General features: G+C 35.9%; 1 protein-coding gene across 1 annotated transcript in view; it reads right to left on the reverse strand.

Moving 5' to 3' along the window:
* The window catches only part of rims2a (regulating synaptic membrane exocytosis 2a), a 198,512-nt gene that overhangs the window by 120,354 nt on the left and 65,754 nt on the right, over window positions 1-12,404 (reverse strand). Inside the window, 3 exon segments of the mRNA XM_036558135.1 lie at window positions 470-641; window positions 2,530-2,660; window positions 11,772-11,884. Of these exon segments, the coding sequence (XP_036414028.1) occupies window positions 470-641; window positions 2,530-2,660; window positions 11,772-11,884 (416 nt within the window).

Genomic DNA, 12,404 nt, shown 5'->3' on the forward strand with positions numbered 1-12,404 from the left:
GTAACACAATTTATCTAATTGTTTAACAGGTGAGGTTCCAAGCACTATTACATGCTTAATAAGTTCATCATGAGGCAAACTACAATGGTATGTAGATGTGTCGATTGCCTCCAGGTACAATGGCTTATTACATTTTTCAGCGACCTATCAGGCCCTTTAGGGGTTGAATCCAGTTAATTAGTGGTCCTCCAAACCTGAAAGAATGCTGCTATAAGAACATTTTTCATTTCTCGCCAATCCTGGTGAAGCTCAAGTCATCGTTGGGATAAAAACATTCTGAAGAATACCAAGAACATAATGAAGTTTATGGTGCTGGATTTAACCACACATGGTTTAAAACATCATCAAAGACTGCTTAATGCATTGTTAGCATTTAGTACAGGACTTCATGACTCCAGTCCTGGAGAACCCGAAGTGCTGAAATGAACCAGCCCTTCATGAGTGGCTAAACCATGCAGCCATCACTCACCTCTCCCAGGAACTCACTCTCCTCCTCTCGGACACGCGCCTGGTCCCACAGCGTGATCTCAAGCATGCGCTCCCGAAACTCCCGCCGGTGCACGGGAGAGTACATAAAAGTCTGATTCCATTTGGGCTCCAGTGATTTCTTTACTGTTTTTGTTCTTCTCTTGCTTTTGTCGCTGGAGGAACAATAATTCAGACTGTTTTTATTTACCATCTTGGCAGAATGAAAGCTGGGACACACAGAATGACAAATGAGCTAAAATCGTTCAAGCACTAGACCACAGGTGTAGGGGAAAAGCCCTCAATAAGCTCACCTAAATCTAAATAAATCTATTGCTCATATTGACTTTTTCAGTTGTTAGTGATATATTCTTTAATGAAACTCTGTTTTAACATAAACAAGCACATTTTATATGCTTTAATAAAAAATAATAAAACAAAGAACAGAAAAGATAAATAGTCTGGACTCAGCTTAAAGGGGCTCCTTGTACCTTTTAAATGGAAATTCTACCAATTTTTAGTTCGCCATGTTTAAATCATTAAGATGTAAAGCAGATCATTTAGAGTGGCTTGATGTGAAATGCTGTTCTAGAGAAATCAGTCGCAGTATTTCTAAATATGTAGTCTGATGCCTGATACATTATTCCACATATTCAGGAAAAAAGGGAACTCCCCTCTAAGTTCATCTGTGTTCTGAATAAGCATAGTCAGCATTTTATTTCAGAGAAAAATATCGATTGAATAATTAATAAGTTTAAGAACAACAGAAACACTCTTTTAAAAATGCTTAACATTTCATGCATTTAAGCTTGGGCTGTAGTCTGCTAACAGCAGGATTTCTATTTAATTTAGACTATTTCAGTCTACTAATCGCGTTTGTATTTTATTATTTATTTGTATTATCTTTATTTCATTATTTACATAATGACTTATTTGTTCATTTACACAAAGCTGTAGATATTTCTGTCAATGAAAGTTTGGACCATGTAGCTTATGTAAGTTTATATGTCATTCTATTAAACTGAACGTTCTGTCCTTGTGCATCAGTCTTGCTCTGAGTGCTTAAAAGCAAAGCAGGTACAACAGAAAGAAAATGAAGTAAAATGACAAAATCCTCATTGTGGGTGTGAAATTTGTAAAGGTGTTTCTAAGAAGGTGGAACATAAACTGCTAACCATGTTTGCTAACAACTGTTGTCATGGGAAATTGTAGTCAACAATTTAACAACTTCAAAAGTGTCATAAAAACCTCTTAGGTCTGCCATCTAAATGCTAATTTTAAAAAGAAAATTACAGTTGTATTTGCTTTTAAGTAACCGCCCAAACTGCCATATGACTTCTGACTTTAGCCCCTAGCTCAGCAGAGCTATCTGAAATTGGGAGAAACACATCTGAATCACAGCCATAAAGGTAATTACTTCTGTTCATTAATCTCTATAAGTTGTGAATATTACTAACATTTACCTTTCAGAAAAATTCTGACGTGTTTTTTTGTAGAATCACTTTTTCTTAAACTAAGGTTTAATGGTGGCTCTGAAATCTGTTCAGGATCTCCACTGGCTCAAAACAAAAGTCAAAGTAACATCACAGAGAGGATCTCTGCTTACTGAATGAGATGCTGTGGGTGAAACTATTCATTTTTAAAGAATATATATTTCACATTAAAAATGCAAGTGGACTTATAGGGTAAGAGGGCTTTTTGGGTCTGTGGCCTTATTTGCCCTCTGCAACATTATGGGCTCAACCAGGCAACCATGTCTGACTGCCTGTGCTTCATTACTATCATGCTGCTGTGGATGACAGCCTTTCAGGGCCTCTAATAACCTTCAATTAGGGTGTCAATATTCCCTCAGCAGGACAGCAAAAAAAAGAAACTGTTAAGATCTCCAGACAGCACTTGGTTTCGTGAGGCTTTATCCACTCTTCACCATATCACTAACATCGTTAGTCGCAAATCTTTTAAGAAATACAGCCTTGCCCAAATTTACTCTCATTTTCGCAAACATTTACTCTCAACTTTCGCAAACACTGTTTTAATGTCCCAACAAGCTTCCTCTGCCCTTACCTTCTGTCTGGGAGGAAGTAGATTTTGACATAGGGGTTTCTCGGCCGGCCGTCTTCCCGCGAAGGCAGGTCCTTGGCCCCCAGGATGGTGACAATGAGCTGATGGCCCACTTTATCGTACCAGAGTTTGACCTGCACAACGACCAACACATTTTTAAGAGAGGAGGGATCTAGAGGGGTTTTGGTTTGACTACAGTATTTCTAATATACTGTACATACATGCATTAAGACAATTCTAACTCATGTTAAAGGAATACAATAGCATTTTTCATCAGTTTCTCATTGCAGTTTAACCGTATCAGGAAACCAGCTGAGTGCTTATAAAAGTCCAATTGTCTCCAAATTATTGATGTTCATCTTAAATCTTTCTATCTGCCTTTTCGTTAAAGACTAGCTAGGCGAGATTGTTTGCGTTGCTATGGTGACCAGCAGTCTGTGCTCCAACCTTCAGGGTTAAAGGGTGAATTAATTACATTAACTCCAGCGTTGAGGACCATTAAAACTGTGTTAAAACATTCAGCAGAGCTTTATTTTACTGCAAAGGAGGATTATTGTATTTTTACCTAAACATCTAATTCTGCTGTGGAGCTGCAACAGGTCAGTAAAAGAGCCGCATGGTGCTGAACCCTGGCCTATGGTAAGACATTCTCTCATGTCTGTCTCATCCTAAGAGCTGTACTGTTTTCAAGTGTAATCATAATGATATCGCATATTTCAAAAACTTATTCACAAAATTCAGTAACTGCCAAAATGGCTTCTTTGAAATTATCATTGAAATTATTATTGAAATGTTTAAATTGTCGTCTGTGGTAACAGTATGATACGGATGCAGCAGATAGAGATTAGGCTGAAAAATGCTGTAGTATTCCTTTAATTATATACATTTTTAAGACATTTTGTATTAATTTATTTAACCTCATTACTATTAGTATTACCATTATTGCCAATGCTTACTTTTACAGTACCCTAAATTCTAGGTATTAAAGAGATAAAAGTGAGGTACATACTTTAAAGTAGGAGGAAATTACACTGAATACACTCAGATGCCAAGCAGATTCTACCCATTAACTAGATAAGAGTGAGATTCAAACCCTGAAGTGCTGTATATTTATTTTATGCAAAATGGTAGTAACGAACCGGTAAGTATGAAAGCGTAACTAAATGACGCTGAAATACCAAACAGTTTCTAATTATCTAGCTAATAAAGGACACAGAACAATACCTCACAATTGGATTATCGGTTTCAGTAACAAGGTAGTGAAAACAAACATACTCAAGTTTAATTTCACTGTTTAATCAGTTCTATGGGGGTAAAAAGGCAGTACAAAGACCCCTTAAAGAGTCTTATATAGTATGTATGTGTGGAAAGAAAGCAGTGATTCTTACTGTGGTTTTACTTACTGTAAGTCCTCATCATTGTTTAAGATTTTTAATATTCAGTTTCCTGCTTAAACATGTGACACTACAGTGAAGTTCAGTGCAAGTATGTTTGTGTTTACCACCTTATTTCTCCAAATAATTATACAATTATGAGACACTTAATTCTAAGATATTTTACTATTTCTTTTTTTTCTACATTTTCTACATACAATGTTCTACATTTACCTCATTGTACCCAAAAGTTTGTACAATCTTTTAGTCATGTTGGTGCAATTCAGTTAGACCGTCTTGGAACTTGACCATCATGACAGCCAAAATAATCACCCAGTACTTTGGAGTTTGTACCACACAGTTACCCAATTAATAAAAAGAACGTATTAGTCTATTACTTTAAATATTGTTCAAGAAAAGTTCTTCCTGAAGACATAAGCATAATAACTGCTTGCTACTTGTAATATTAAATATAATGTCTGCAACAGAGTACTTAATGAAGTACATATGGGCTTCTATTTGCAAAATGTGAAATTTACATCTGCCCCAAAATGAACAAGGCAAATGAGGCAGAAGACTGAAAGCATAGCAGCGGTAGATTCCTCATGCAGTGACACGCAGCAGACAAGCACCCCTGCTTAATGAAGTATGGACAACATAGAAACACACTTAGAAGTCAGACAAAGAGTGAACAGACTGATCACCACAAAGAACAGAAAGAAAACAGGAAGAAATCACAGAAATAGATCAAATCTTCTAAGCCTTTGCCCATACTTGCTATGGTGGCAAGGATATACTATTATTAAGTCATTCTCGTACAAACAGTCTATTTGGATTTCATTGTAAAGGCATGCAGAAGGGGACAGCATTCAATATGTAAGCAGTCAAAGGAGAGATGTACTCATGTATGTGTGTATTTATGTACAGATATGCAGCTGTGCACTCTACGTTCAACACTGCTGTCAAAATATCTATAAAACAAGTCATTATTTTGAAATAAAAAGTTATACTTTCAACAAAATATGGACACATTGATACCAGAAGTATCTCTGTTTGCCTATCAAACTGGTCACCCCCACAAGTACAATACTATTTGTAGACTGCCAGTAATTAGCTCCACTTTAAGTAAAATTGTCCCTTAAGGTATAATGTGTTCATAAATTGTCATACACTACTGTTACTGGAAAACCCACCTAATTTCCAAAAAAAGACACAAGAAACAAAATTATTGTCACTTAATCTATCAAAACCTGCTTTGTTACTGTGAAATGTAGTTTCCTTGGAAAATTAGCTTAGTTTTATGGGACAAAAAACTGCTGCTTTGAAATGCAACATGAAACTTCCAGTGGCCACACATAAAAAACACAAACCACAAAAGTTAGTGAATTAACATTATATACAAAACTGTTCTGCAAAGCAGTTTTGCTTCAGCATTAAAGAAACATTAAACTCTCACAGGAGTTTCTTACCATCCCCAGATCAAGAGGATTCAAATAAGGACTGAAAGGTTTAAGCCTCCAGGTCGTTTCAGGTTACAAGGAAAAAGAGTCAAATTTGTCCTTGCAAACTCGGCAACATTTTAACATTTAAAGAGACACAATCCTGCCCAGCGTGATGTAACAGATTGGCTGACAACATTGCTGTTTTTTGATGTACAATGACTACAACATGATACTTATGTATAGCTTATATATAGCTTTGTAATAATGGTAAGTACATATATGCAAGAACTGTGTCTCTTGAAATCTTTGTTTTGATTTTCATCATGCAAATGATTCAAGCCCCAAAATCATATGTTGAGAAATGAAGTAACAGTAGTTGCGATGGCAGTAAACAAAGGAGAAAAGAATAGTCATATATTTTACACAAGCAAACAGAAAAACAGGATGCAGCCATTTTTGCTGTGCATTTTCAACAGAGGCAAAAGCTAAAAAACAAGAATTAGGGGGCACAAGGGAGGGGGTGGGGGTCTTTCTCATAGACAGCGACCATTACCTGAACCCTAGGGTTAAAAGGCTCGATTCTCCTACTAAGGCTTTGGCTCTGGATAGGCAAAGTTAATGACAAAACAAAACAAAACAAAAGAACAATGCAATAAAACTAAAATCCAAAATGACACCACCAATGTTAGGGGAGCTTAGAGAGAGATTCAGTCTAAACATTTCAGGTTAACAGTAAACATTTGAGATTTACAAAAATATCTGAAATGAACTGTTATTAATACAAACAAGTTTGTATTAACAAATTAAACAAATTAAACAAACTTTTTCTGCCAATATCAAATGCAATACTACATGACTCAAAGTGTTTTTTTAGTCATGGAAAATAACAAGCAGAACATTTTCAAACACATATAATTAGCTTTTCATTCCTCCATCCAAACCATCATTTCAATTTCATCTATTGTTCTGCATAAAGTTGCCTTGTGTAGGTGTTATTTTGTGGAAAAAAGTGATATAAATAAACATGTCTTGCCTTTATTCTCATTTACTCACATTATAATTCATTCTCTTCAGTACAACAGCCACATCACTTAGGTCCTGGTTTCACATAATACATGCTTCTGAATAAGCTTAAAGGAATACTCCAGCTTAATCTCTATATCCTGCATCTGTAGCGTATGGGTAATAATTTCAGCACGTTTCCCTGTGGGTCAATGTCATGCATTTTTTGTGTCAAAGTTCATTACTTTCCTATAAAATAATTTATTAGAAGCATGACATACTGTATACTACATTCTATAATACCTTGTTGTGCCACATGGCACAACCAGCAACAAAGGACTTTAATGCTGACATGTTTTTAAGAAAGAGCGGGCAAGGTATTCATCATGCATTATAAAGAAGACCCAGAGTGACTTTCACAGTGCAATGCCAAGGTCAGCAGCCCTTTCACAAATATTGAGTTATGGTTCAGTTTACCACGTCCCCAGGAAAAGCATGAAAATGTCTTATCATAATAATGTGTGTTTATTTGAAAAAAATTTATGTATAAACTTCTAGTTTCTATAATTTCTAGAGGTCAAGGATAAATGCAGGGGTCCAAGTACAAAGGCTAGTTTATATACATTTTTACTAGTGGTAAATAACACAGATAACATATTACAATGTTTTCCATTTGGGAAAAAAAGATTTTCAGCCTAATTTATAAATACTTTTGACTTTTGATGAATTTAAAACATAAATATTTACAGAATTCAACAACTGCCCACTGCCTTTTATTAAAAGCATGTCTGAAATGAAATCTTTTAACTACAGGCAAATATATTGAAGACATTGTCTGTGGTCACTGAAGATACGCTACAGATGCAGTAGACTTGGAAAAAAATGCTAGAGTATTCTTTCAATGATTATTCAAAGGAGATGTAGTGAATAAACTTAAGATGCCCTGTTTCTTTTATGGCTTTATAAGTAATGCTGTAGGATATCACAGGATGCAAGAATTTAAACTGAATCTCCCTCCCAGCAAACAACAAATACATAGAAACACACCAGATTATGCTACCCAAATACACACACAATACACACATATACACATCATATAGTGTTAAAGACTGAGGGGTTTGATTACACAAGGAAGTTGTTGAAGTGCTATTCAGGACATTTAAAAACAATTTTGACCTTAGGCCTGGGCAATATGATGATATGTTACAGATATGGTGATAACCTACATCACAATATGTATAACCTGGGTATAACTGATACATTCATAACACTGAACAACTGCTAGTATCTTAATAAAGACACATTTAGACGAATTAAGGAGAGCCTGTGAACAGGAACCAGTTCATAGTCTCTGCATAAAGCACACAGTAACTGCTTCTGATCTGTATGAGAGTAAAAATACATGTTGTATTGCAATATTTAAGACAAATCTCTGGAAAGGGAAATGTTAACATTAGTAGTGGGTGGATGAAGCGGTATACTGGTTGAAATTCTTCCTGGAGTCAGAACCATTTCACTGACATGCCACAAACAAGTGCAGATAACATGATGTACTAACAGTGCACATCACACTAACATTAGGATGTTTAGCTGAAGGGCTGAGTAACGGGGGGCTTCTATCACGTATCAAATGAAAACGCTGCTATCTAGGCTGTTGCATCTTTTGGGGTGACCCTGACACTTTTTATTAAAAAAATTCTGTTTCATCTTAAATCATCCAGCAGCTTCTGGAGCTGCTGCTCCATTTAGGTGGAATGGAAAATCCAGACAAAAAGCTGTCGAATAGGAAGCCAAGAAATTTCAGCATTAAATAACTTTAAGCACCATTTAACCAGGCTGACAGGGATAATGTTAGAAAGCTTATAATAGCATGAGCAGTTTTGTTTTTACTATTTTAATTTAGCGTCTAAAAGTGTCCTAATCTAACTTTTAATTTTTTTTTTAATTTGATTTTTAACTATCCTAATCTTAATTTCTAATGTGATTTTGAATGTGATGATTTTCTCTTTTAAATCTATTGTTTTAATCAGGTGTTAATCATGTTTTTGACTTCTATTCTTGTTTAGTATTCACTGACTCTGAATTTTCTCATTTGTGACGCACTTTGAATGACAGCAGTTTTTTTGCCATACTGCCTACTACTAATTAATTAATTAATTAACCATCAGCCACTCCTTAATTTTGCTGAATCAAAAATATACTAAATCAAGAATCAGTTTGATGATAGTTACACCCCTACTGTTCTGCTGCAGCATTTTACCTGTCAAATTTTGCCAGTTTGTTCCTTAGCTCAGACAAATGAAAATACTGTGATAAATATCGAGTTCTGTGGTACATTTTTGCCATATCTTCCTCTCCTACTCCTTACAGTCTCTACTGATGGTGATGAGCACCTAATCATTCACTGAGCAGCCCTGCAAACCTTACACCAATGATGCTCATGTTCTGGAGGCACTTGCAGGAACACTTTACAGATTGACAAGGAACACACGACTGACAGTAACATGATCAGGTCTAGTGCTAAGGACCTTTGGGTTTGTTCCAGCACTGTGGCCTAGCACAGACACCGTGGAGTCGGGCCAGAGCCTTATCTTTCCTTCATGTCAGCTTTGTTCACCTCACAAGTGTTTGCCAACCTCTTAACCCGGCTTGAAAACAAAACACAAAAGCTAGCACTTAAGCTACCGCTCTGATAACTGCAAAGGATCAGGATCTCTTATAGCCGTTCTGTCATCTAAATAACAAGATTAAAACTTAATACTTTTCTGCTTTGTCTAATATCAAAGTGATCTAACCAGGCTTGAAAAAACAAAACATGACAGTTAGCAGAACAAAAGCTATGACTCAGACAGCAACGTAGCTCAGGGGCTCAAAATCTAAGTAAAATCTTTACAGTGGCTGTGTTGCCTAAATGGCAATAGTCACGTTTACATGCAGCCTGATAATCTGTTAACAATACAACTAATGGCTCAATCAGAATAGACTAATGGTCTGATTGAGGCCATTCGAGATACAATTTCAATCGATTTGAACAAGGTGGTTAATCCTGTAAATAATCCATTAAATAGAAAAAAATTGGCCACGTAAACGCCTGTATCTGATTACCTTCCCAATCATTAAGTTTAAGTACATTCTGCGCATGTGCGTTCGAGTCATAACGGACGTTTATAACGTTCAACATGGCGCGAGCCAGAAACTGGTCTGCAGAAGAGACAAAGTTTATGCTTCAAACCTAAGACTTAGCAATAAAGCTCGCAATAATTAGCTGTTCAGAAATGTACAATTTAAAATGCCAATTCTGTCTCTTTATGCACCAAAATTAGAATTAAAATTCTTGGCTAAAACCAAAATAATTCGGAGGCTTCCTATTTTACATATAAAAACACTAGGTCAGTGTTTCCCACACATACAGTGGGGTCCAAAAGTCTGAGATCACAATGAAGATTTTTGGGATTTTTTTTTAGGTTGAGTCTGAAAATAAACAATACAAAGTTTTTGTCACTTAAAAATCTGGGAAAAGAAAAGTTATGAGCACGAGTGACAGTGGAGAAGACAGCGAGACAGTGAGCAGAAAAAATAAACAAAGAGAAAGGGCCAGGTCAGATATTCTTCTTCCCTGCTAATTGTTGGACTTTTTTTACTTAGTCTATTAGTTTGGTTGTTATGAGTACCCTATAAGTATGAGTTAGCATATTACATACTGTACTTGGGTCAATAAGGCAGTTGTACAGCCACTACACATAGCAGCCAAGTTGTCCTTAACAGAATTTGCTTTCTTTTAGTTAGAAAGAAGGGATCATTTTCTGAACACTTTGTGGTCTATCTTAATAGGGGATTTTTACAGATTTTTCAAAATTTCTGCGTAATTCCATCACTAGGATGTAAATAAAGTTACTCAGAGTGGTTTGATGTGAAAAGCTGCATTGTAGAGAAAATCAGTAACTCAGTTTTTTTTACAGTGGTGCTGACAGGAACCAGAAGTCTACTCTGCAAATATAGTATTTTATTTACCATCCAAAGCGACCAATGAACCTACTCGTGTCCTCTGAGTTTTTATATGCTGATAATGGTAAAACAGTGGTAAATCTGAAAAACCCAAGGGACAGTTTTCTCTTACAGCACTCTGTGAGCTCCTATCTGCCATGAATGGATATAAAAAATAAGCTTCAGTCCAAAATCTTATTTCAATACTATCATAAAACAATGTCTCAGGCAGTAGGTTGTGTATTTGTAATTATTTTAAATAAAAACTTCTTGTAAGGGAGCTTTTAGTGGCTTTGAACTCTGTGGACATCTGTTTCCTATCATCTCCAATTTGTGAGCACTTCACATCAAAACGCTCTATTTGTTATGGATTTGTTTACATTTGATCTATTTAATTATGCAGAAATTTGGTAAAATCTGCAGAACTTCCCTTCAAATATAATTAGAAGAAATGGCTATATATTAGTACATTTTGATAAGTTTAGTAGACATGATTGAAGTAAAAGATGTTTCTAGCTTGCGTCTTCATTTTCACCATGTTTAACCCCTTTGTTTGTAGTGATTATGGTTTCATATACCATGTTATTTGCAGGAACACTATATAATCACAGGACCAACAGGATTAAGTTTCTACGGCCAGTCATAAAACCCTTGGATTCACTGCTTTTCTCCTGTCAAAGCTCATAAAAGACAGCTGATGCTTTCATTCAAGAGCCTCTGATAGGCTGTAGCGTGACCTACCAGAGTCAAAAGTCTCAGAAACATATCTAAATCATCATCTTTTACATCATTAACAAAGGTGGCACATGAAAACAAGCCATGCATCAAATGGCAGTGTAATCAGTGAAATCTTTTATTTTTATTCATATTATAGTAAAACTAAAGCTAAGTGTTTGTTTCTAAGGGCAGAACAGACTGAAAAAGATCTACATAAGCCTACGCCTCGAGACCAAAGCATATTTCAAATCTGTGGGAAGCACTGCTATGTGGCAAAAAAATGACTTTCTTACTGTAAGCGAGACTTGAGCAGGAGAACTGACAATACGCATGATCAACATGCAGCACTGATTCATCGATGAGGTAGATTTTCTTTGTTTTGTTTTAACTGAGTAACTGTCTTTTCTCAATTTATTGTGACAGCCCTACTTTTCACATTATAAAACTGATGTAACAAGTCTCCAAGCCTTAAAAAAGTAGTAATTTCCAAAGAAAATGGACGTAGTGACATTTTGTGCAGTGACTTAATGCAGGTTTAATAAAATAATAAAATGTCACAACAATCTGTCAGTGTGCACTTAATCAATTCAAATAAAGAAACAGCCTTTAAGAATGACAGCTATATTAAAAATGTGTCTAAGGTCGTACATCGACCTTCTAATAAAATAAACACCATCTTTTCCCCCGCAGAGCCTGTATAGAAGAGTGATGCATTGTGGGAACTCACTGAGAGCTGTCCGGATAAGTACTGGGGTGCGTCTCGCAGCATGCCGGGGCTCATGGGGGATGTGACGGATATGGACGGCCGCTCCATTTTCTGCGACTCAAAAGAGCTGGAACCTTCAGGAGGAATTTAATAAAAGGAGAAGAGAGGAGAGAAAGAGGACAGAGAATTCGATAAAGGTGTGAAACACTGGGGCTTATGGTCTGCTGTATTCCTCAAAGGGCCTGACCAATACGAAATATTTGTGACTGTTACTGATTTTAAAGGGGATTTTTCGAAAAAAACAAAAAAATCTGCATAATTCAATGGCTGAGATGTAAACTAAGTAATTTATAGGTGTTTAATGTGAAATGGTGAATTTCTTTACAGCGGTGGGTACAGCGAACAGGAATCAGCGATTGCAAACACAGCCATTTTATTTACTAAAATTCAAATTTCCAAAATTTTTTATCCATTATTCCGAATTCCAAAACTGGAACATCTTCTGAGTTTTATATGTAATGTTGATAATGGCAAAATAGGAGCAAATGTTTTCTTTCGGGACTATTTCACTTTACAATGTCCTTTATGTTCCTCTCCACAATTAATGTATTTTAAAAAAACATTTTTGAACACAAAAACTTTAGGCCAACTCAT

Source organism: Colossoma macropomum, unplaced genomic scaffold, assembly GCF_904425465.1.
Source record: "Colossoma macropomum unplaced genomic scaffold, Colossoma_macropomum, whole genome shotgun sequence".
Classification (NCBI taxonomy): Eukaryota; Metazoa; Chordata; class Actinopteri; order Characiformes; family Serrasalmidae; genus Colossoma; species Colossoma macropomum.